We start from the raw sequence: 25224 nt of genomic DNA on the forward strand, positions 1-25224 counted from the left end.
GTCATCTATTAAATCCTTATTTAAGGCCTGAACCAGCAACACTCAAGTAGAGCACTTCACTTTCCCAAGGGGGGTGACGCAACACTGCCCTGCTCATCTCATGCTTTTAGAAGAACACCTCTGGACGATTCTAATAGATCTCTTATCTCCAGACATATCCTAAGATGCCCTATACCTAAGCTGGGCATAGTACCAAGTCCTACATATACATCTTTTCATGGCTTTATTATACACTTAATTATAAAAACTTATTTTGGCCAGGCGGTGGTGGCGCACGCCTTTAATCCCAGCACTCGGGAGGCAGAGGCAGGAGGATCTTCGAGGCCAGCCTGGGCTACCAAGTGAGTTCCAGGAAAGGCGCAAAGCTACACAAAGAAACCCTGTCTCGGAAAAAAATAAAATAAAAAATAAAAGCTTATTTCATAAATTAGAACCCAGAAGATTAGCAATTATGACGGTGTAAATTACGTGTAAACGTGGCACCTTCAGCCACAGTGACGCTGAGCTGAGTTGGTTATTAAGTGGCGAACAGTTATGTATCTTATTCAACGCAAACATGCAGCTTACTCTGCACCAATTTTAAACTTACGGACTGTTCATTTCTACAATTCTCCAGTTAGTATTTTCAAACCCAAACTGAGGCTGGAGACGGGGACTGAGAAAGTGAAAGAGCAGTGAAAGGGGACCAGTCTCTGTGTGTATCTCACACAGATTTTCAAGACACCGTCTACCAGGGGCCCGGCAAACCTCAACTGAAAGCACAGCTAGAGCATTCCCATCGAGAAGGAAAAAACCCAAGCCAGATACTGATTATATACAATTTATTTAATAAATTAATGTCATTCAAAATACAGTGCCAGAGCATTATGCAGTTGAACATGCCAGCAATGTTTGTCATGAGGCACCTGTGCTCACGTTGCATTGGTGGTGCCCCACAGCTGCTAGTGGTTCCTGGGATTAATGCCAGAGCAGGGCTAGTGTCTGCTCTCCTGCACAGTCAGTGCAGGCGATTCCTGCACGGCCCACCTTCCTACCCCTACACCCCCAAACATACACACATCAGGTTAAAAAACACACCTAATAGATACCTACACACAATCACTCTACAGTAATGCTCGTTATTAAATTAAGATGTAATGACCTGGTTAATCCACTCTAAATCTTTGAAGATGGGGAACTACATCAGCAGCAGGTGGTTATATGCATGAGCCAACGTTAATGTAATATAGAAAGTGGAGACATTTACGGGTTAAAGCTCCACATAGACCCGCACAATGAGGGACTAGCAATTCATTTGCAAGCCCAGCAACTTAAGTCCACACCTGGTAAGTGACCAGCTGACTGGACAACCTGTATTCTAGATAGACAAGTGTAAGTCAGTGGGAAGGGAAGACATGCACCTAGTAGATAGTGAGACTGATCCTGCAGTCACAGCTTTCCCTGTGTAACACCGGAGACACATAGGAGATCTTCTTCAACAATAGTATAGGATTTCAAAGACATTTCTATACTGACATGAACATTAGTGTTAAGTGCAGCTGAATTATGCTAGAAAAACTATATTCCAGGACTTTAGAAGTACGGGAATTCAATACATATACTAAAATAATCTCAGCACAATTTTGGTATACCACACTAGGAACAGGAAGTAACTTTTAAAAGTGAAGTTCTGGACTGTACATACACAGGGCTAACAATGTTAGATAATCCAGACTCTTATGTTCACATGATACACATAAAAGTTTCTCAATTATCAAATAACCTATTTCATATTACAGAAGCATATCTTTCTGTCTGACACACTGATATATATTATACTGATGCAAATATTAAGTAGGCCATAAAAATAAAATGTATCAAAGATAGATTTGTTTATGTACTCATACTCAGTCCTTTTGTATCCTCTGGTTTAACAAAGGACACCACAAGTCCTGCACGTGCACTCCCTCACCCCCCTATACAGGGGGAAGTGCAACCATTTCTCCATCCAGTTCAAACTCCTCTGTTCCATCTGGTGAAAAAAGGTAAGTTGGTGGCTTCCATGGAGATTCTTCAAGACAAGATGGATAAAGTTTCCCCACAGTGCATCGAAAGTCTTTCCCCAGGTCCCACAGCACACGTTCAGATATGTGCTGCCGCAGAGACCACCGATCAAGTTCCAAATCATACTGGTAGGTGACGTATTTAGCGCGTTCATTTAAGTGGGTTTCTCGCATAAACACACAAAGAGAATTTGAGATCACAACAGCTCTAACACAGGGATCAGAGTACCTTTTAGCGGGGATGTTGGCTGCCATTTTCCATTCATTTTTATTCACATCATAAATTTCCACAGTTACTGAAGACCCATCTACAGTGCCAGAGGGAAGCCTTATGCCAGAATTGGTAGCAATATGCAACCCTCCAATATAGAAAATTTTATCGCCAAAAGCTGCAGCTGAAGCAAAAGATCTGCTAGTCTGCCTCATGGCCATTTCTACCCACGAGTCAGATCTCGGAAAGTAACAGTACATGAGGTTTAATGTCATCACATAAATGCAGTCATGAACCACAACGGCCGCACTCCACTGCCAAGCACAAGGTAGAGGGCTCACCATTGTCCACTCATCCTTCTCCGTGTCGTATCTCTCTACAGTCCTCCGATTAAGTTCTCCACCAACACTGTCTCCTCCAATTGCATAGATGTAGCCTTCACAGCAAACCAAAGATGGCTTCACACGGACGAAGAGCATTGGCGTCTTTGGAAACCAGGTATTTTGTTGTGCATCAAACCAGTAAAAGCAATTCACAGTTCTGAAGGCGGTCTGCAGTTTGCTTGTCTTACTGTGATTTGATTTTGTGTTTTTCAGGGGCACTTGGCCCCCTGCTATGTAAATATCATTATCAGGGGTTACAACTGTCCCAACCTTATGCAAATCAGCTGGCGGGCTACATAACTTGTAAACTTTTTCTGCCTGGGGGCTATAACAGACAGAAGAGTAAAGACTACAAGGGTTTTCTGATGATGCTTCGATGAAAATCATCATCTCCTCCTTTGTCATCCCAAGCCTTGGTTTGAAAAACTTGGGCATGGACTTATAAAGACCTTGAACCACAACAGACTTATCGTTGGGTGGGAGACCTTGGAACCAAGCTCTCTGTGTGACTTCTGAAAGTGCATCAATTCTGATTTGGCTAAGAACCGAAGACAAATACTGGGATCGTGACTCTGTGTTATACTCTAGCCACAGCATTGCAGCTTCGCGAACTGTTTCTTCCTTTTCTACATTTAAGTTGTCACTACTGAGAATGTCAATCAGTAGATCGTGGGACAGTTGCATGAATGCTTCCTGGTGGTACACAGCGGTGAACTTGTGCTCCACCATTCTTTTAGCACTTTGCTTTAATTCTTCACAACTGAAGAGATCAGCAAAACTCAGCAACCGAACACAGTTCTCTGCATTAATTTTTTTAATTAAATACTCTCGACAACGCTGTAACACATCTTCTACCTAAAATAAGGGAGGTGGGGAAGGGATGATAAATAGGAAATAGTTATAAAAAATGCTGAGACTTTGAATCCAGTACCCCTACCTGAGAGCTATACTCACATCCTTCCAGTTTACTTTTATGGAAGATATAGCTTTCCCATAGCAGACTCCCTCATACTGTCAAGTTTTACCTCCAGATCTATGTGTTTGGGTAAGAGACAGTTTCCTGCAACAATAACATTAGACTTCTAGACTACAGTTTCCATTTCCTCTTGCCCAGTGGCCTATTTACCTCTCTTATTCAGGCTGCTGTGAGTGACACATGTCGTAATCTCAGATTTAAGGAGCTATTTAAATGATCTAAATGCCTGTTTAATGCTGGCCCCTGAGATCTCAAAGTTCTCCCTTGGCAGAAACTTTGTTTCTTTTGTTTGTTTTTGGAGATAAGGGCTTGCTACACGGAGCTAGCCTTGCCCTCAAACAAGCAGCCCTTCTCTCCACCTCCCAGCTGCTGAGATTGCAGCATGGGACCACCACACCTGGCTGAAAACACCAGTTTCCCAAGTACAAGGTGTTATTCCATGGCAGGGAAAGAGGTGATGGGAATACCCATATTCTTATTAAAATCTGAAGAGGGAGTCTGAGAAATACAGAACAGTTAATCATACTAAAACACATCAATCATCAATTTTACTTAACTACTTAATAGTTCAATACAGTCCACAACCATTGCTAACATCAATCTTCCATAACAATCTAAATTTGTCTGTGAGAGTTCCATCAAACATTAATGAAATTAAGCTTTAAACACTGTAAACGCTCTTTTAACTTCAACCAATACTTAACTTGAAATCTAAATTCTGAAGTGCATTAGGCAAGCTATGAAACCAGTGTGAAAATTAGTCTCTGTCTCTCTTTCAAGACAGGTCTCACTGTATATGCAGAGCTTGGGTACCCTGGAATTTTCAATTTTCCTGCCTCAGCCTTCCCAGTACTGCTTACAGGTGTGTACCATCACACCCAGCTTACTTACTTTTAATTTATTAGGTTCTCTTTTTGAAACCACACATAGAAGACCTTATGTTTAATACAGTGTTAGCCCTGAACAAATGGGGAAAAAATTTAGTGTTTCTATACCAATATGGCTGTTCCTGTCACTCATTCTTCCTTTTTAATTACATTCCTGTCATAAAACTGCTTACCAACTGAGAAAATCCTATTTTTTTCATTTTACATTTTATAACCAGAAAATCTGACCCATATAAAATCAGCATTAAAATTGTACAGATCAAGATATCATGAATGAGGGGCTGGGAAGATGACTGGTTATGAGCACTGGCTGCTCTTCCAGAGGACCCAAGTTCAATTCTCAGTATCCATGTGGCAGTTCACAGTCTGTAACTCCAGTTCCAGGGGATCTGTCACCTCACACATACATATAAACATGCAAGCAAAACACCAATGCACATAAAAAGAAACTTAAAGAAATCACAAGGAAATACTGTTTGCTGACAAAACAAGCCCCACTTCAAGAGCAGGTCAAAGGCCTGCTTTACCTGTAGGAAGCAAGCGGTTTCATAGAGCTGCTCCACAGTGCTGTCGTTGACTGCCAAGGTCCCCGTGTATGCATAGGTTATTATCATCTGCAGGGCGGCAGCATCCACGTTCCTCAGGTGCACATGTGTCTGCTTGCTTTCACTTAGTCCACTCATGAACATGGCCCTTCAGGAGACACAGAAAACAAGCTTAATAAAACAAAACAAGCCAGGTAACATAGGATGTTTATTCCGGGAAGTTACTTATAGAGAAGACTTTCAAAGACAATGAGGAAATCATGTAAAACCCAGGGCTGAAGACGAGGCAGACAATAACCACTACGCCATTCTGAGGGGGGCCATCAAAATTAATTTATTCCTCACAGTCACACAATGGGATACTATTCAGCAATAAAACAGAAGTACTGATAAATAAATGAACCTCAAAAACATGCTTGGTGAAGAAGCCAGATACAAAAGACATGAGTTCATTTACATGAAGTGTCCCCACACTGCCAAACATACAAAGACAGAAAGCTGACTGACTGGTGGTTCACTAGAGCTGTACAGGGGCTGTGAGGTGACTATGTCACAATGAACACAAGGTAATAGAAATGTTTAGACTATGAAAATGAATCCAAGTAAAATGGCTCCTGAATACCCTCAGCACACAAAAACAAAGATACAAGTCCCTTTTTAAAACAAGGCATATTTGTCTAAAACATATAAACATATAAATAATAAAAAAAGATGTGTATCTACCCATCAATCTGCCTATCTAGGCTGGCCTTGAACTTCTGACTCTCCTGCCTCTCCCTCCAGTGCTTAGAGTATAGACATGCACTACCACACCTGGCTCATGTAGCACTGGGGATCAAATTCAGGACACTTCCTGCATGGAAGGCACACACTATCCGCACAGAACTCTATCTGCACTGAACTGCACCGTCACCTAGCCCTTCATAGGCTACTTGTCACACCTCAAACAATGTAAATACATCTGAGTGGCTGCTAAACTGTAAGGCTTTCTTTCTTAGAATATTTTCTATTTGCAGCTGAATATGTGGTAAAACTTGCAGAGTGCTGACTGCAGACTTAAAAATGGGTGGATTTTATGCTATATAAATTCCACATTAAACAGCTTACAACCACTAAAGAATTTCCTTAAAAAAAAAAAAAACATGCAGCTCTTACAAAAATTATGCAGGAAACTATGCTGGAAAGACTACTGACATTGTGGGAATACAGACCCCAACTCTTCTGAGACAGAGTCTCACTGTACCTCTGGCTGTCCTGGAACTCACTATGTAGACTAGACTGCTGAACACAAAGAGATCTGCCTGCCTCTTGGGATTAAACACCAGGCTCAGACCACAAATTTTTTTTTTAAAGATTTATTTATTATGTATACAAGTGTTCTACCTCCATGTATGCAGGCAGGCCAGAAGAGGGCACCAGATCTCACTACAGATGGTTGTGAGCCACCATGTGGTTGCTAGGAATTGACCTCTGAAGAGCAGCCACTGCTCTTAACCCCTGAGCCATCTCTCCAGCCCTCAGACTGCAACTTTTAAAAGCCTACTTAAAAAGAATTTTGTTACTTCTCTTTATTGTGCATGTCTACAGTGTGTAGGAGAGGGCTCAGGCCACAGTACATGTGTGAGGTCAGAGAACAGCTGCGGGGAGGGAGTCCATTCTGCCAGTTCTCCACCCTGGAGAACCCGAGAGACTAACTCAAGTTGTCAGGCTTTCCCGCAAATGCTGAGCCACCTTGTTGGCTCACCTATTAGAATCCTTAACTGGAAGAATATTACTGCATACACAAGAAAAAAAAAAAGCCTCTGTATGCAGTGACATAAAAGAGTGAGTCCCAAAACAGTCACTAGCTTGAGTCCCTCAGAGATGAGGAAGGCATTCAATTTGGGTAACTTAGGATGGGACACAGCTGCTCAGGGGCATAACTAAATAAAGGTCACGCAATCTAAGGGAACACAAACTGAAAAGATGAGTAGCAGGTCACAGTCCTTTAAATGGGCAGGGCTGGAGGGAGCTCAGTAGTAGAGCACTACATGTAACACACATGAGGCCTTAGGCTCTATTCCAGTCTCCCCTGCTGTCTCAGTCATCTGAGTAATCTTGCAGACAGTGAAGGAGACTGACTGTTTGGACTTAGATTAACCATGATGAATTCTTCCCTAAAATGAATACTCTATACATGGACAGGGCTCAAGAGATAATAGCTGAAAACTAGGTAAGAGGCTATGAAACCAGAGCAAGCATCTAGCTAGAGCTAGAGTATGCCAGGAATGAATACCAAAACCATCACAAAAGGCTGATAAAGCCTAGTTATTTTCTGAACACAGAATAGGATACTGCAGAAAGCAGATAAGAGTCAAAGCTACTTGTTTACTTTCAATAAAATACCTGGAAAAAATATTAATCATTAACAAATTGTAAAGCCAAGAAGGAAAGTTCACCATTGCAAAAAGGTGAGTTAAACTGTGCATATGTGAAGACCAGCTGAGTCAAAAGGAAATAATATAATCCCCAGGAAAGAATGCAACAATAGAGGAAAGCTGGAGATTAGGCATTAATGCAGGAACCATGGACTCAGCTACAAAATGGCCCGTTACATAAGGAAGGAAGACCACCCCTCCCTAGCCCCCCATAAGAAAACCGTACCTAAGAATCCCAGTTTAGAAAACACACACAACACTGAAGTAGAACTCAGTTTGGAGGGGACAGGAGTGCTTGAAAGATTCCTGAGAAAAACAAGAACCACAAGATGTATGCAACACCACTCAGTACAGAAGTGTGGCTATCAAACTATGGGGGCGGCTACCCAGGAGGCTGAGGCTAGAGCCAGAGAACTACAAGTTCAAAGCCAGCCTAAACTCAAAATTTTTAAAAGGGTCAGTATACCTCGGTGGGAAAACCCTTGTCTTGCCTATGTCTTAAACCCTGGGCTTAATCTTCAGTAACTATAAAACACAAAATAATAATAATAATAATAATAATAAACAATAATAAATACACCTGTGGCCAGGCACAGTAGCTGGCACCTGTACTCCCAGGACTTGTGGGTTCACAGCTGGGCTAGCTAAGTTCTAAGAACCAAGCAACAGCTATGAAGTCAAGAGGAAGCCTGCCTTTGGCCTCTGCTTCAGTTTCTGTCTCGGGCCCCTTATCTTGGCCTATCTTCATGATGACTCTGGCCTATAAGCTAGAATAGCACTTCCTGCTCCATCCTCAAAAAGAGACACTGCAAAAGGAACTGAAGTTACCAGTGCTTCCTAATACAGCACAAAATGAGCAGTGAGGGCGGCAGATGCAAAAGTCCAGCCAGGCAGGGAGGGAACACAGGCACCCAAAATGTCAACCAGGGTAGCTCCATAAGTCCATCTAAAGCTAAAGGATGAACACAAATAAACATGACTGAGTCAGCAGAGTGTTCTTAGAAAAGACACCCAGAACATCTATTGCTACCAGCTTCACCTGTCTGTCTGTCCATCCGTCTGTCGGCAGGGGAGAGAAATCATACTCACTCAAAACCCTCAAACCTGAAAAAGAACTGCAAGAACTCTTGAATAGAAGTGCAACCTAAGTGGTTTTTACACTCACGCAAGTAGAAGACAGTAATTTGGAAAGGGGCATGAAGCAAGGCACGAGGAACTATAGAGCTGACAGTGAGGACAGTTATGTGATACTGTCACCAGACACTCAACTTCTGTAAAGTAACTGCTTCCTCAACACCAAAAATAGCAGAAGCCTAGTCAACGTGACCATGGCCATTCTAAACACTTACATTCATTGACTGACTGTGTGTGGGGGGGGGGTATGTGCCATGGCCAGTATGTGTAGGTCAAAAGACGTGTGGGAGCCAGTTTTCTCCTTCCACCATGTTGGTTCTGGAGAATCTAACTCAGGTGTTGGCCTGGTGGCACATACCCTTACCCACTGAGCCATATTACTAGCCCCTTGTCTAAGTTTTAAACTGGCTTTTTTTTTTTTTTAAAGAAAAAACAATGAATTACATAATGATGTAGCGAGCTGAAGTACCAGCTGATGAAGCGGCTGAAATGCTGAGTAATTCTCAAGTAGTAACTCCATCATTTTGAGTATAAAATAATCAGTCAGCGTTACCAAGATACAGTTAATATTTGGTAACAAACTGCAGAGGAAAAAGACAACTACTTTAAAGGCAGAATTTGGGGACTGGAGAGATGGCTAACAGGTAAAATGCTTGCTGCCCAAATACCGAGGATCTTAGTTCAAATTCCCAGAATCCACTTAAAGTCAGGCCCGGTTGCATCTGTGAGCTCAGTTCTCTACAATGAGAGGGAGACTCCCCAGCAAGGCTGGCTTATGTGGTACCAAACAGGAGACACGGGAGGTTTGTGCCCTGACCTATACACACGTGTACTCCTCTACACACAATGAACATATACCACACATAAAAACAAAAAAGCACAATTAGTTGTGGAGTAACAACCTTGAATTCTGAAGGCAGGATCCAACTAAGAATACTTGAGAAAGATACATTATTAAGGGATAGACCATAATCTACTCAGTACAAAGAAAAGACACATAAGGGAAAAAATTAGTATGTTTTCTTCTTGTGGCTATAAATCTAGTCCAAACACAAGACCTTACTGATATAAAGCTTTAATTATACACACGTACTGGACTATTCTATGTACTCAATAAATATAAGTAGTCTGAAGTTCAATAATTGGAACCCCCAAGAGAAAGAACTGAACCAACCTCTCCAGGCTGTATTCTGAACTGTTGCACATGCACACACAATAAACAAATGTGACTAAAATTTACATAACATTGGGGGCTGGAGAGATAGCTCAGTGGTTAAGAACACTGACAGCTTTCCCAGAGGACCCGGGGTTCAATTCCCAGCACCCACATGACAGCTCACAACTGTCTGTAACTCTAATTCCAGGGGATCCGACACCCTCATAGACATACATGCAGGCAAAAACACTAACACACATATTTAAAAAAATTAAAAAATTACATAATATGTTATTGCTACAACCACAAACTTAATGAAGAAAAAAATGAAGCCGTTAACACAGAAAAAATTAATAGAATTTCTCTTGCACAGTTTTTTTTTCTTATGGGGGGGGATGTGTTTCTCTGTTTATCCTTGGCAGTCTTGGAGCTCAATCTTTAGACCAGGCTGGCCTCAAACTCACATAGATCTGCCTGCCTCTGCCTCCCAAGTGCTGGGATTAAAGGCATTCCATAGTTTTAATACTATACCAGATGACTGCTAAAGTAACTAACACTACATAACCTACTCTATTTATTAATAACGCTGAAGCAGGAGAATCATACAAGTTCACAAAACAGAGACCAGTTTGAGCAACAAAACAGCAGCTCTATGACTCTGCAGATGTCAACCTTTAACAAAAGCATAAACTCTTTCCAATAATAGCCAATCAATTTGCAATTAAGTCATAAGAAGAGGGAGCTTATGAACTCAGGTATCCATTCACCGAACCTAAAACCCTGAATTTCTACTGCCAGCTAAGACAGTGGGTCTGAAAAACAAAAATGAAGACCACTGCTCTTATTCTTAATTATTATTATGAGTCTGTTGCATAACTCTTCAGTTTATAAACAACCATGATTTTCTAAATGCATTATTAAAAAAAGTAAAAACTATGCAAGAGAAATTCTATTAATATTTTCTGTGTTATGGCTTCATTTTTCTTCATTAATTTTGTAGTTGTAAAAATAACCTGTAAATTTTAATAACATGTAGTGTGTGTGTGTGTGTGTGTGTGTGTGTGTGTGTGTGTGTGTGTGTACACGTACAACAGTTCATGTGTGGGATTCAGCATATAACCTGGAGGGGCTGGTTCTGTCCCTTCACTTTGTGGGTCCCAGGACTGAATTGCTGAGTCATCTTGCTGGTCCACATAGTGAGTTCAAGAACAGCCAAAGCTACAGAGTAAGACTGTCTTAAGAAAACCAAACCAAACCTTCACCACTGACAAGAATTCCTACTGACAGAACGTCATTCCAGCAAGATGGCGCAGTGGGTTATGGTGCTTGCTGGGCAGGCCTGGTGACTTAGCTTCTAAACTTGAGAACCACCAAAAATTCAGTAACCTCCATTTGTAAAAAGCACCTGATTACTGCAAACAGGCTTTGTAACAGAGAGGAAAATCAGTGTCTGAAACAGCATGAAAACCCACAATGTAAACTGAAACCAAGTGGCTGGCACTGCACAGCCAACTGGCATTTGGGCCCTGGCTTGGTGATGCTGCAGAATGTGCCATCTCTTCACTTTTATGTAAACCAATCTTCAAAGTCAATTTAGTCTGCCTTGCCTACAGCTGCCACAAACAGGCAGCAGAACCAATTTTTTGTAGCAGGAATACGCTTTTTCCACATTTAATTTATCTTACTCATCCCGTCTCTTTTCATATACTGAGTAAAACTCACCTTAAAGATGAGAGCAAAAAGCAATTTCTTTACCTTTTAGCTCCTATTCTTAAGAACCATAAAGATAAGAAACATCCTGAAAGTTTAACATCTTATTATTTGTCTATGATGGACTGTAACCCAGAATTGTGAGCTATAATAAGCCTTTCTCCTCTAAAAAGGAAAATAAAAGTTTTATTATTTCTAATGAGCATAACTAAATAAACTTCCAAGTTCTGAGACACAGAGCACCAACACTGCATGGAGTCTGGAAGGCTGAGGAAGAGCACAATAGTAACCAAGTTTTTCCCCTTAAGGTGGAACCTATTTCTGCTGTTGGTATTGTTTAAGCTAGTATCTAAACAGCATCAATTATGCCCTAAAAATTATTTAAGTCTGTTGCATAACTCTTCAGTTTATAAACCATGATTTTCTAAATGCACTATTAAAAAAAATATGAGTAAGTATCTCATTTACTTTTTTTTTTTTTTTGGAAGGAAAAAAAAACCAGTATTCTAAAGTTTATGTCACACCCAAAGTAAAACTTCAGTCAATTTCAATGTATTTGATACTTTTGTGAAAACTTCATCTGTCCCTTACACATAAGGAAATGCTCTGACAAGTACTGAATAAAAACACTCAGGGTGCAGAGGCAGACAGAGCTCTGTGAGGCCAACCTGGTCCACATAGTGAGTTCAAGGATAGCCAAAACTACACAGTAAGACTTTGTCTTAAGAAAAAAGAAAAAACAAACAAACAAACCACACACACACAAACTTTTACCACTGAAAAGAATTCCTATTGATAGACCATCATGCCAGTGAGGTGACTCAGTGGGCTAGCGTGCTTGCTGGGCAGGCCTGGTGACTTGAGTTCCGTTCTCAGAAACCCACATAAAGGTGGAAGAAGAGAACCAAATCTGGCAAGGAAGCTTCCGTCCGATCTCCACCACACGCTCTGGCATACCCACCCACACCCGCACTGACACAGTGCAATAAAGAAATGGAAATAACACTGTTATTACAAACTAAACAAGATCAAGCACTTACCTGAAATAGGAGCTACATGTTGCAAGAACCATCTTATGACAAGGGAATTCAGTGCCCTCAACAATTAACACTATGTCAGTAAACAACTGCTGTTCGTAAAACAATTTCAACTGTTCCAATAAGGACACAGCATATTCGGTATTGATCTGCCTTTCCTCTTGAGTGGACATGACTGTATTCCATTAATATCTCCCAGAACAGATTAGAAAAGTCCGTCTTGATGGAAGGTCAAATGAATACTTCAGAAATAAAGGAGTCCACTTGCTGTTATCTGTAGCATTCAGAACGAGAACTGACACAATCGTGGAGTATCTTGTTACAGGCGGACAGTCTTTGCTAGGTCATCCTGTGCTAGAGTTTTTCAACAGATTCTCCAGACATCCTGCTCAAATCTGCAACTATGCAGCTCATGAATAAATGGGAAAAATTCAGGAGGTAGATTTTGTTGCAACATCTTATGTTCAGTAGGTTTTCTGCAGAACTAAAAAGAGAAAAGTTCAGTTAGACTATGTAGATCAAGCCTTTAAAATACAATGTTTAAATCAACAGCCTTTAATACATACTACATTTATATGAAGTTTCAATCAACTTTAGAAGGAAAATCAATTGTTCAAGTCTATAACACTTAAAATTACTAGGCTGCAGAAAACTAACAGGTGTACTTTAAAATTTTTTGCCTCCCATACAAGAAATAAACATCCAAGACAATAAGCACATGAATAAACAGCTGATTTTAAGGTTCTTTAAAGAATTTAAATTGCAAAAGCCAGATCTAGTTATTTACCAGCAACACAGAACTGTGATTGAAGGGAGAAACAAAACTCAGACAGCCGCCCTCTTTTCTGGTGGCTGTCACTCTTCGGACATATTGGTACACTCACAAGGACTACACAGCAACTAAATTCAAAATGATTCATTTCTAAAGTCTAAGAAATGCTAATGTATGTGTGTCTGTACACGTAGGTATCAAATACGCCTTGGTTGTTTTGAGGAGCTAGGGCCAGAGCCCAGGGCCTTACAACATACCAGGTAAGCACTCCTCCACCTGGCCACATCTTTTCTGAACTATATGCGAGAAGTATGTGTAATTTATCTCTTTGCAGTGTGTCCTTTCTCAGAAATGTTTGAGTGAGAATAACTTATTGCTGCACAGAAAAACACCAATACTATACAAATTACAATGTTTTCCAAATTAATGTGTGGACTTAAGTTGTCAGAATATTTGAATGAAGAAAGACAAGTTTCTCCTAAAGACTTTATCACATTAAGATGCATTATAAACCACCAATAAACCCAAATACACATAAGAAATTAAACACGATCAACATGGGATTTGAAATTAAGACGACTGAGCCGGGCGGTGGTAGCGCATGCCTTTAATCCCAGCACTCGGGAGGCAGAGGCAGGAGGATCTCTGTGAGTTCGAGGCCAGCCTGGGCTACCAAGTGAGTCCCAGGAAAGGTGCAAAGCTACACAGAGAAACCCTGTCTCGAAAAATCAAAAAAAAAAAAAAAAGAAAGAAAGAAAGAAATTAAGACAACTGGCTAGCCAAGTGGTGGTGGCCCATGCCTTTAATCTCAAGCACTTGGGAGGCAGAGGCAGGCAGTTCTCTGAGTTCGAGGCCAGCCTGGTCTACAAAGAAAATTCCAGAACAGCCAAGGATACACAGAGAAACCCTGTCTTGAAAAACAAAACCAATCAACCAAACAAGAAAAGAAGAAGACTCCATTATTGCAACAAATAATATTGGAACAGCTAGGCAATCACTAATGATGGCCAATCTTGACTGTCATCTTACAAGACTTAGAATCACCATGAAAACAAATCTCTGGGAGTGTTTCTGAAGGAGTTTCTAGGTCAGTTAAAGTGAAAAGACAGTTGTTGAAAGGAGGATAGATGATGGCACACGCAATGCTCTGGGGTCCCACACTGAATAGAAAGGAGAAGTCCTGGGCAGCAGCACTCACTACTTGCTGCTCCCTGACTGTGGGGTGATATGACAACTGCTGGGAGGCCCTGCTCATCAGAGGTCACAGTCTACCATGGCCTGGCATCTTTCTCCAAGCTCGGCAACATGAAGGACTCTCTCCCCAGCAAGACTTCCTGCTCTCTAGGACACCTTTGTAGGATGTCTCTAGGCCTGGATACCTGACATATCTCAAGGATGACCCCTGACATAGCTCCCTGCAAATGCTCTTCCCCTGATGCCCACATGAAAATTAGGTTAATGCTCTAGCCATTTTGATAGGGCCGTGCTCCCACTAATTCTATGATTAGCTAGGATAGGAGCGTGCCACTAACTGCAAATTAGGGTTTGTCCCCAATCTTCCCAATCCTATATTTTACCTAGGGTCTGAAATAAAGTTGAGTTGTCTCACTGAAGTCGTCTCCAGGAGAGCTATCTCCATCGTATCCACAGCCTTCCAATCCCTGTTCCCCACTTCTGCTCCCTCCTGGACCAATGGCCAATGGTCCCCAAGGAAGAAGGAAAACCACAACAACTGTCAACTCTTGACAAACTGTAGCCAAAATAAACCCTTCCTTAAACTGCTTTTATCCATGCATTCTGTTACATCAAGAAACAGTAACGCCACTCAATGGGGGAAAACCCTATCTATATTCTACTACATAACATTCACTTAATAAAAGACCAAAACTGGAGCTAGAGTGATAGCTCAGTGGTTAAGAGCACTGGCTGCTCTTTCAGGACCAGGGTTCAGTTCTTAGAGCCCACATGGCAGGTCACAAACCTTCTGTAACTCTAGTTCCAGGGGACTGGGGCCCTCTTCTGGCCTCCTTCAGCACTGCATATACATGGCATAACATACATGTAGGCAAAACACTCATACATGTAAAACAGGCAATAATAAAATTTAAAAACAAGCAAAAATTCAAATGAGTTAAAGTTTAAAAATATTCGAAACTCAGTATTTCTAACATGAGGTGTTAAAGGAATTATAAACCAGAAAATGAAGAGGGAAATCCAAACAGGTGGCTACCCATAAACTAACTCCCAAACTGCCTCGATTTTAAATTAGATAACCACAAACTCCAAAATCAGAAAGAGAAGTAATTTTAACATAAAATCTGTATGCATAATCATCACTGGAACCACTGCTTTTTCCTCAAAGTGTCAATCATTCAGGATGCCAAAGAGCTCACAATGTATCTTCTGGCCACACCACACAACTCCTGGAACTGCCAAGGACACAGTCAGGTGTCCAGCAAGTTAACTACGGAAGTAACTAAAACAGGTGTAAAGGCAAAGTGACTGGGTCACTTAAGGTTCTGTCTTCCTTTTAGATCTGAAAGTTACATCATAAATCTAAGTTCTACCCTACAGTCTCTGAGGTTATTAATACCGAAGATCACTGGCTGCTAGCAAATATAATGCAAGGCTCCATGTTAAAGATGGTTTGAAAAAAAATTGCAATCTTTTTTTTTTTTGTGGTTTTTCGAAACAGGGTTTCTCTGTGTAGCTTTGCGCCTCTCCTGGAGCTCACTTGGTAGCCCAGGCTGGCCTCAAACTCACAAAGATCCGCCTGCCTCTGCCTCCCGAGTGCTGGGATTAAAGGCGTGCGCCACCAACGCCCAGCTAAAAATTGCAATCTTAACATACATCCACAACCCCTTATTCAAAATTCTTAGGATGAGATATATTCTAGAATTTGAAGTTATATATTTTATAGAGGTAATGTGATACATATTACTATATACTATATTAAAACTCTCAAGAAATCTAGGGCAGCATCCCATAATTGAACAGATTATCTTTACTAATGGCAACATGAATAAGTGTGACTTCCACACCTGAGCTGTATAGCTCTGTATATACAAGGTCAGGATGATTAACAAACAAAACAAGATGCCCACCAACACCAATACTTTCTGTAACAAAATTCCTTGCTCTTATAAGAAAAACCTGAAAGACACCCTCAACACTCTGAGCCTGTACCATGATAGCCCATTTTGACTTTCACCTAGATTGGAGTGAGAACCTGGAGTGAGAACCACTTATATTAAGTAACTGAAGAGAGATGCCTGTGAGGGTAGTTCCTAAAGAAAAGGTCATCTCTGAACTAGAGGCTGGTTTAATCCACTGATGAATAAATCCAAAATCCAAAAGTCGGTTCAACTGTGGGAAGTGAGGTATTCCTGGGGGTCTTCCTGTTACTGCTGTGATGTGAGCTGCTTCACTATTCCCTGCTCACCATGATGTGAACTACTCTGCCACCACATCCTCCAGCCCTGATGGACCAAAGTCTTTTCCTTTAAGCTGTTTTCTCAAGTATTTGATCACAGCAGCAAGTCTCAAACACTATCCTACATTATCTACCATGTAACAATACACCTTACATTTTTTTCTCTTTTCAACACCTGTTTTGCATATCATTCTCTCTTATATCTAAAATTAAAGGACTGGTGATACAGCATAATCATAGAGTGCATACCTGGCATATTCAAGCCCCTGGTCTCAATTCTCAGCACAGCAGTAACAATATATCATATATTCCTTCTTATCAATAGAAGCTGACATCCTTTACTGAATAATGTTAAAGAAACTGTTTAGTTTCTTTGAAGATAAATTAATATTAGATAAAACGAATTCAACTATTGTTTTTTGAGTATTTACCATGTGCTAATAATTATACTTGAGGTTCTGAGAGTTACCAACCACTCGAGTTCTCAAACACCAAGTACATTTACTGTTAACTACAAATCACAGCCAAAACTACAGCTGACTTTTTAAGTCTCTTAGAAACCAGGGAAAGCCATCAGGGGCAGGCAAGAGAATGAAACAGAACTACAGGAACCAGCTGGTACTGGGAACATTCTCCCTCTACTACAGCTTTCCTGTAACTGTCAAGCTTTTCTAAAGGGACATGGGGACAAACCTAAGGCCTCCCCACTGCTAAACTAAGCTAAGCTGCTGACACTCCAGCCCAAGGTTGTTTTATGTGAGACAGGGTCAGCTTAAGCTCAAAATTTGGGCATTGGTTTGCTGGGTTTTCTTTGATTGGGGTTGTTTGTTTCTGTTTTGGAGAGATCTCTATGTATTGCCAAGGCTGGCCACTAAGTTGAAATTTTCTTGCCTCAACCTCCACTAGTGGGACTACAGGCCTGTGCCACTATCCCCTGATCAACTACAGATTATTGACAGAGACATAGGGTACTTTATTTATTCTTTGCCTTAAGAAATACTGCAGAACAAGTAAAATGTGCAGACCCAGCAAGTACTTGTCCACCACTAAAAGCAGCTCACAGTGAGAAAGGAAAATTTATTCAGTATCTACTTAAAATATTCTGGGTTTTGTTAACAAATGAAATACAGTACCTAATTTAAAAAAATAGACTTTCAAAACATTATTATTCTTCCTTCACATCTCCATCCCAAAAGCAGCATGCAATTGAATGGACTTGGTTTTTTAATACAACTTTTATTCACAAAAAAAACCTGACCATACCATTGTTTTAATCTCCTTTTGTTGTTAGCAGTGGTTTTTGTTAGTGTGTGTTTTTGTTGTTTGTGTGTGCTTTGTTTTTTAGAAAGGGTCTCATGACATATTCTCAGGCTGGACCTCTTTCTTGCCTCTACCTCTAGAGTGCTGGGATTACATGAATGTGCCACAACTGGTTTATGTAAATCCAGGGCATCCTGTATCCTAGGCAAGCACTCTTAACACTCCAGCTGTGGGGTGGGGTGGGGAGCTGGATCTCACTATGTGGCTTAGGCTGGCCCAAGGGTACCCTTGCCTCAGCTGCCTGAGTGCTGTGAATACAAGTGCTACTGCGTCTTTGCAGTGTTCCAGGATGAAGAGCTACCGACTGAAAAATACATACCTGCAGTTTTTTTTTTTACAGTATCTTCTCTTTAGATCATAAAGACAATGAGTAAGCACAGCCTTAACTTATTGAAAATTGAACTAAATATAATCTTTAGTTAACTGTATCTTACCTTACCTGCATCTGTTTTAATATACTTCTCTTCAAAACTGAAATATTTTTTTGGTATTGGTGGTTGTTTTTTAAGACAGGGTTTTCTGTAGTTCAAACTGTCTGGAACTAAGTCCAGAATAGCCTCAAACTCACAGTAAACCTCCAGCCTCAGTGAATGCTGGGATATCAGACATGAGCCACCATACCTGGATTTCATCTAACACCTCTTACCTATTCCAACACTGCTATTCCTGGTTCAGTGGACTTTGGCAATATAGTTTTTCTCTTAGATGAGTACCCTTCATTAAGGGTCCAAAATTAAGCCCAAAAGTGAAAGGAAGACATCCAGATTTATACATGTTGAGAAAGGCTGTTACAGATTCAAAAATACTTAGGTAGGCACACATAAGCACCTGTTATCCCAGCCAACAGCCAAGGCAGGAAGAATGCCTGAGCCTCAGAGCTCAAAACCCCATGTCCAAAACACAACAAAAAACCCAATCAACCAAACAAAAAACCTACTGTCTGAATATGGTGGTGATCACCTGAAAATCGGCTCTTGGGAGGCCAAGGCAGGAAGATCCTAAGTTTAAGGCTAGTCTGGGCTACACAGGAAGAGATTTTGTCTCAAAATCAGAAACACAGGTGTGGCAGTGCTCATTTTTAATTTCAGCACCCAGAGGCAAATCTGTGAGTTTGAGGCCAGCCCGGTCTACATAGTGAGGCCCTGTCTAAAAACAAAACAAAGGAAAAGAACACAACTATTACTTATAATGACCTGGTCCAAAACTACTTAAAATTGCTTCCTGTTTTATTAATTACAACAATAATTACATACACTTGAAAAATACAGATGTGTAAAAGACAAGTTTTACACCTGTAAGCCCAGCACTCAAGGCTGAGGCACGAGGATATGTGTGTATGTGTGTGTGTGTGTGTGTGTGTGTGTGTGTGTGTGTGAGAGAGAGAGAGAGAGAGAGAGAGAGAGAGAGAGAGAGAGAGAGAGAGAGATTGATTGATTTATCAAATGCAAGCACTCATTAGATGAAGCCATGGTAAGAGACTGTCAAGTAAGTCACTCTACATGCCACCCATAGTCTCTGGTTAGTACCAGAGGGCTTATGTCTGCTGTCGGAACTGTCCAAGTGCCTGGAGCCAGTGCAGTGGTGGAGTGCCTGTCTAACTCGCAGAGGCCTCCATCCTCCAAGTATGCAATGGAAGTCTTCAGGCTGCAAGCTTCAAACCACGCCGGAGGAAAGTTACCTGCTAATCTACATAAACAAAGTATGACTGAAACACTCAAAGTGGTAACAATAACAACGAATTCAATGTGAAAATGAGACCTATCAACAATGAACTGAGTTATGGATGAAAAACGAAGTGTAAAAAGGCAGGAAAGCACAGGCTTGGTGACTCCCTGAAATCCCTAAACTTGGAAGGCTGCTGCAAGAGGAGGATCACACATCTGAGGCCACTTGGGCTTCACAGAGACTTCCATGCCAGCTTGAGCTAAGAAGGACCCTGTTTTCAAAAGATAAATGATGGAGAAAGAGTGTGAACAAGGCTTGTAGTTGCATGTACAACTTTATGCCAGAAGAGGGCATCATATCTCATTACAAATGGTTGTGAGTCACCATGTGGTTGCTGGGAATTGAACCCAGGACCTCTGGAAGAGCAGCCAGCACTCTTAACCACTGAGCCATGTCTCCAGCCCTCACAGTTGTTACATTACAAAATTTTGGACAGGAAAATAAGTCTTACAGTCTATTACACAGTGAGCTATTCCATTAATAATGCTACTGTACAAAACCTGCTAATTATCTGAGAGGTGCCCGGAGGGGCACGCCTGCTGAGTAAGGACTATCTTGATTGTTAATTCGTGTGACTCATTGAGTCCCATCTTAATTGTGAGTGAGACCATTTTCCGGCAGGGGGTCCTAACTGGACACAAGAGAGGACGGAAGCTGAGCACTAGCAATGTCTCTCTCTTGAATGTGGATGTAATGTGGCCAGCTCACTTAAAATCTGCTGCTGTGGCTTCTCAGCCACCATGGACTTCGAGCCAAAATAAAGCCTCCTATGGCTTTGGTTGGGGCATTTCATCACAGCCAGAGACGAGAAAGAGGAAGAGCAGCCAAGACACTGGGCTACAGTTGAGACGGTCTCAAACAGCAAAATCTAAAAACTGCTAAGGGGAGATCTGAAACATTTCTCTCTCGCTCCCCCTAGGTAGGTAAGGTGATGATGACATATTAACTTGATTTAATCATTCCAAATGTATGCATTAAAACTTTAGGTTGGGGTTGGAGAGATGGCTCAGAGGTTACTTTTGTGAGGGCCTAAGTGCAGTTCCCAGCACCCACATCAATCTCAACAGCCTCTGGTATCCTAGAGCACCCACACATTTGCACACACCCACATTCAGACTTACATACATAATTTAAAAGCAGATCTCTCAAATTCACACTGTATCTCAGAAATACATACAATTATTTGCCTGTCAAAAGTAAAACAAGGGGTGCAAGTGCAATTAAGTCCTGTCTTCAATCCCAGCATTGGAAAACACAGTATCCCAAATGCAGCTCCCTCTTTTTATCTTTGATAAAACTTGTGGTATTTCTGAAACAGTGTCTCACTCTAGGTCAGGCTGTCCTGGAGTGCTCTACATAGCCTCAGCTTCTCCAATGCCAATAGCACACACAGGAGCCACCATGCTCAGCTCTAAATCACATTTTAGTGAGTTAGTTTTTAAGATGTACAAATTAAAGCCAAAGCCAGGAAGGCACAGCCACTGAACAAGCCTCACTTTGAAAGAGGTCACTCCTTTGGGAGGACTAAATAGGTCAGAAGCAGCTTCCTTTACAGCTACCAAAACAACCAAAAATTGAGAATGTTTAGAAAAGACATCTGATCTTTTTGTTTTATTTTTGTTATGCAGCCCTGGCTGTCCTGGAACTCACTATGTAGATCAGGTTGGCCTCTAACTCACAGAGATCTGCCTGCCTCTGCCTCCCAAGAGCTGGAGGAGCGTGCCAGCGTGCCCAGCTCACTACTTTATCTTTAAACGACAAACGCTACACAAACGAGTTTCTGGAGTTAGAACAAGAAACAAGTAAGAGGAAGAGGCTCATTTTTTTTTGTTTTTTTTGTTTTGTTTTGTTTGTTTGTTTGTTTTTAAAAATTTATCAAATTTAGGGTTGGGGATTTAGCTCAGTGGTAGAGCGCTTGCCTAGAAAGCGCAAGGCCCTGGGTTTGGTCCTCAGCTGGGGGGAGGGGAATTATTAAATTTGATAAATTTTAGCACTTGCCCATACTCTAATAAAACTTGAAGTCTGTTCCCAAATGTTCCTTCCTTCTCAAACTGAAGAGGAGCACACAGCTCAGTCAGGCTAATGATATGCACTTACATAAATTCAAGCATCAGACCAAGCTCCTAAACTCTATTATGATCAGCAGTTACCAGCAGCCTAAGACAGAACGACTGAGCACAGGACACCATTTGGGATTATAGCTCCTTTACCACTCCATTTTACTCAGTGTCTCAAGAAGGGGAGGCAGGCTTGACTAAGGCAAAACTGACCCAAACTTTTCCACTAACACTCCATTTTCTGAAGTCAATTTCTCCAACCACAACAGAAGACAATTTCTACATGAGAACCAAGAGCTGTTTCATACATTAACAGTGCTGAAATTAACTTGTCATTCCTAATAGCCTGTTATGTAAGTATCATCTTAGATACTCAAGCACTCTTACATAGGGCTGCAAGGGGTAAGCCCCTTAGCACTGACTATGACTACTAAAATGTTTCCTTACAGAAAAACAAAACTAAAAACTTGATGTTGAGCATGCCCCCAACAGGCTGGGGAGTCATGCTAGCTCAGGTAGACCTGAGGCTACCCAGGAAGACTCTGCCACAAAAACAAACTAAGGGCCAAGGCTATAGCTCAGTAATAAAAAGCAGGGTGCTTGTTTATCATCCCCAATGTTGCAAAATAAATAAATAAACAAACAAGTAAACCACAAAGGTAAAGTTCTTGGAGCCCCTGCCTGTGGTGGAAGGCACTACAAGTCACTATTGTCATTGATATGAGTGGAGTAAAGAAAGAAGAGATGTTCCCACTGAATACACTGTCTTCAACTCTCCATGGCAATCTCTCCTTCCCATGAAAGAATCTAAGAACTCCAATTTGCTGACAAACAGATCAGGAACACCCTTCACACACCTAAGACTGCTTGACACTAACCTGCTATCCCTAACACTCCAAGTTACATAAGCATTTGTTTTATTCAAACTCTGCAAAACTGGGAAAGATTGGTGTGTAAACGACTCTATGATTGTTATTTACGTTTCGGGACAGCAAAGCCAATCATTCTCTCAGCCCCAACTGTCTTTGGAATGAGGCTGGGAAAGTGGGCCAACTACTTTAGAGACAGCTCACAACTCTGGGGAAAACCAGGTATCTTCTAGCTTTAAAGACTGCATTCGACACGGCATGGTAGTGCTAGTCCGAAATCCCGGGTTTCAAGAGGCTTAAGCAGGATTCCAAGGCAAGCCTGGGTTACACTGTAATACAGTCTACCTCAAGAGAGAATTCTGGTTTCTAGGAATTTAACAAACGTCGGAAACACATTCGATATTCAAGGCATAGATACAAAGAAATGCTCATTATGGCAGCCACACTTGTCACTATGACGCCTTTTATTTCTCTCATCTCCTTATAGTCTCTGTAAATAAAATCAATAGATTTTACAGTAATGCTCTTATGGAAGTAAAAGGGAGAAGTACAGCACTTATCTGAAGAGGAAATAACACTGTGGAAACACACGGACTACAAAGCAGCATCAACACAAACGTCATCGTTGCCAAGAGTTACATACTCTCTCGAAGATTTCTGGCCCTGCTCTAAAAGCATCTGAAAAAGCACTGGACTAACAAAAGAGCAAAGCGGAAAGGCAAAACGTTATCAGACAGATGGAAAGAACAGCAACATTCCACGTCGCAGAGATTGGGAAAAACAAGTAACCGACTTGACTTTTCAAAAGGACCTCAGATTACAAATGGCTTTACCCAAAGACCAGCTAAACGAAGGCCTTCTCTCAACTGCAGATTTGGTCTGTATTACTCAAATTTGGGAAAGAATTCACAACTCAAAAGAAACGAGGGGGGAAAAATAACAAAACAAACAAACGTTATTAACTAGTTGCCTCACAGAAAGAAAATGTAATTTCAGAGCACACTGTCGATAGGGCTGTTCCTCGGTAGAGTCTGCCCAGTGAGCCAGACTTACAGATTCATGTATAAACAACACGTGACCAGCACGGTCTGCCCCCGTTTTTTACAAAGCTCATATAGCTGTTCACAAAGCAAAGTCTCTTCAATTTTATTATCTTAATTTCTTGTTTTAACTCCGAGGGGCCACCAAGGAAATTCTAGAGATCTGCAGCCCGGAGAAGACGTATTCCTTTTCCTACAAGTAGCTATAAAAAAAGGAATCAAACTACTACTAGGCCAGGGGCTTGGGGCCGGGGGAAGGGGGAAGCACACGTTAACTCAAAACAACTGCACTCCAGCAGAGCCTAGTCCGCTCTGCGGTCTTCAGAGTCATCGGGAGAAGCTGAGAGCCGAGTTCCAATTTACGATTTCCGTCTAACGCAAACAGGTTTCAAAGGGCAGCTTCCCCTTCCCACCGTAGGCCGAGGGCGACACAGGACCTGTGCTAACCCGGGTCTCTCTTGGTTACTGCCGATGTGCCAAGAAAAAACGAAAAAAAGCAAGGACTCGGTCGCCCTTCGTCGGCCGCCGCTTCGCGAACACCACGCGACACGCGCGGGGCAAAAACAGCTCTGCCTCGGCGGGACGCCGCCCCGATCCCCGCGGCCCGCGCAGGCCGCGCCGGAAAGCACCGCGCGCTCGGCGGAAGCGCCCGGGTTTGAAAGCCGCCGCCGCCGCCGCCGCCCCGGCCCACAAAGGCCGCCCGCCCGCCCGCCCGCCCCGCGCCCAGCCGGGCCCCCCACCCTCGGGCTCCCGGCGCCCAGCTCACCGCGCCGCTCCGCCGGGCTGCACTCACGCGGCCGCACGCACGGCGGGGGCGTGGCGCTGCGGGGACCCCGGGCCGCTCGCTCCCGCTCCCGCCCCCGCTTCCGCGCGCCTCCTGGGTTAGGCCGTCACGGCCTCCGGCCCGCGTCCGCGCCCTGGCCCGCTCCTGCAGCCGCTCCGCCGGCTCCCGGGTGCCCGCGGCCGGACCCCGCCTTCATCTGGCTCGCCGCGCCCTTTTCCTGGGGCCCCACCGGAAAGCCAAAACAATTGGAGCCGCGCAGGCGCGGGAAGGAAAACGGAAAAGCAGGAAGGGCGGAGGCGGCGCGAGGTGACGCTGGCGTCGGAGCCGGGGCTTCCCGGGCGACCGCTGGGCGGCCAGGGCGCGTGCGCGGAGCGGGGTCGCCTTCCCCCTCCCGTCCCCCCCCCATCGTGGTTCCCCCCCCACCCCCATCCCCCTTCCCCTGCCAGCCGCCCGGGCTCAGGCGTGGCCCGGGACAAACGTCTCCGGAAGCTCTCTGCAGCGGCATCAGGAATTTGGTGCTGTTGCAGTTGTTCTTCCTTGAGGTGTCTCCCGGAGATACAGATATTTGCAGGCTCGGTCAGGAGTAGGGACCAACGGGACCAAACAGTACAACACCCCGGGAAGTTGGAGTTGGAGGAAGATTGTGGGCCATTTGCTGATTGGGCTCTGTTTCCTTAATCCCAGTCTCCAATGCCCTCGCCTTTTCAAAGCACGTTCAGTTTGCTA

General features: G+C 42.6%; 1 protein-coding gene across 5 annotated transcripts; it reads right to left on the bottom strand.

Annotated features, from left to right (window-relative positions):
* Positions 1 to 804: 804 nt before the first annotated feature.
* On the bottom strand, positions 805 to 24622 carry Kbtbd2 (kelch repeat and BTB domain containing 2). Of its 5 annotated transcripts, none has more exons than XM_076566856.1 (4): positions 24481 to 24622; positions 12502 to 12982; positions 5027 to 5192; positions 805 to 3491 (listed from the first exon to the last, which is right to left on the bottom strand). In XM_076566856.1, exons 2-4 carry the CDS (start codon positions 12669 to 12671, stop codon positions 1956 to 1958), a joined length of 1872 nt encoding a protein of 623 aa, XP_076422971.1. In that variant the 5' UTR covers positions 12672 to 12982; positions 24481 to 24622; the 3' UTR covers positions 805 to 1955. The 5 variants fall into 5 exon arrangements, with proteins under 5 accessions (XP_076422971.1, XP_042129350.1, XP_076422973.1 ...); XM_042273416.2 differs by lacking the exon at positions 24481 to 24622 and adding an exon at positions 24162 to 24313; XM_076566858.1 differs by lacking the exon at positions 24481 to 24622 and adding an exon at positions 24152 to 24313.
* Positions 24623 to 25224: the final 602 nt, after the last annotated feature.

Source organism: Peromyscus maniculatus, chromosome 3, assembly GCF_049852395.1.
Source record: "Peromyscus maniculatus bairdii isolate BWxNUB_F1_BW_parent chromosome 3, HU_Pman_BW_mat_3.1, whole genome shotgun sequence".
NCBI classification, from domain to species: Eukaryota; Metazoa; Chordata; class Mammalia; order Rodentia; family Cricetidae; genus Peromyscus; species Peromyscus maniculatus.

Coding starts and splice junctions, on each gene's coding strand:
- Kbtbd2 (XM_076566856.1), bottom strand. CDS start 12,671: ATGTCCACTCAAGAGGAAAGGCAGATCAATACCGAATATGCTGTGTCC. Junction 5,193..12,501: donor ACATGTAGCTCCTATTTCAG/GTAAGTGCTTGA, acceptor TGTCTCCTGAAG/GGCCATGTTCATGAGTGGAC. Junction 3,492..5,026: donor AAACCGCTTGCTTCCTACAG/GTAAAGCAGGCC, acceptor CCCTTATTTTAG/GTAGAAGATGTGTTACAGCG.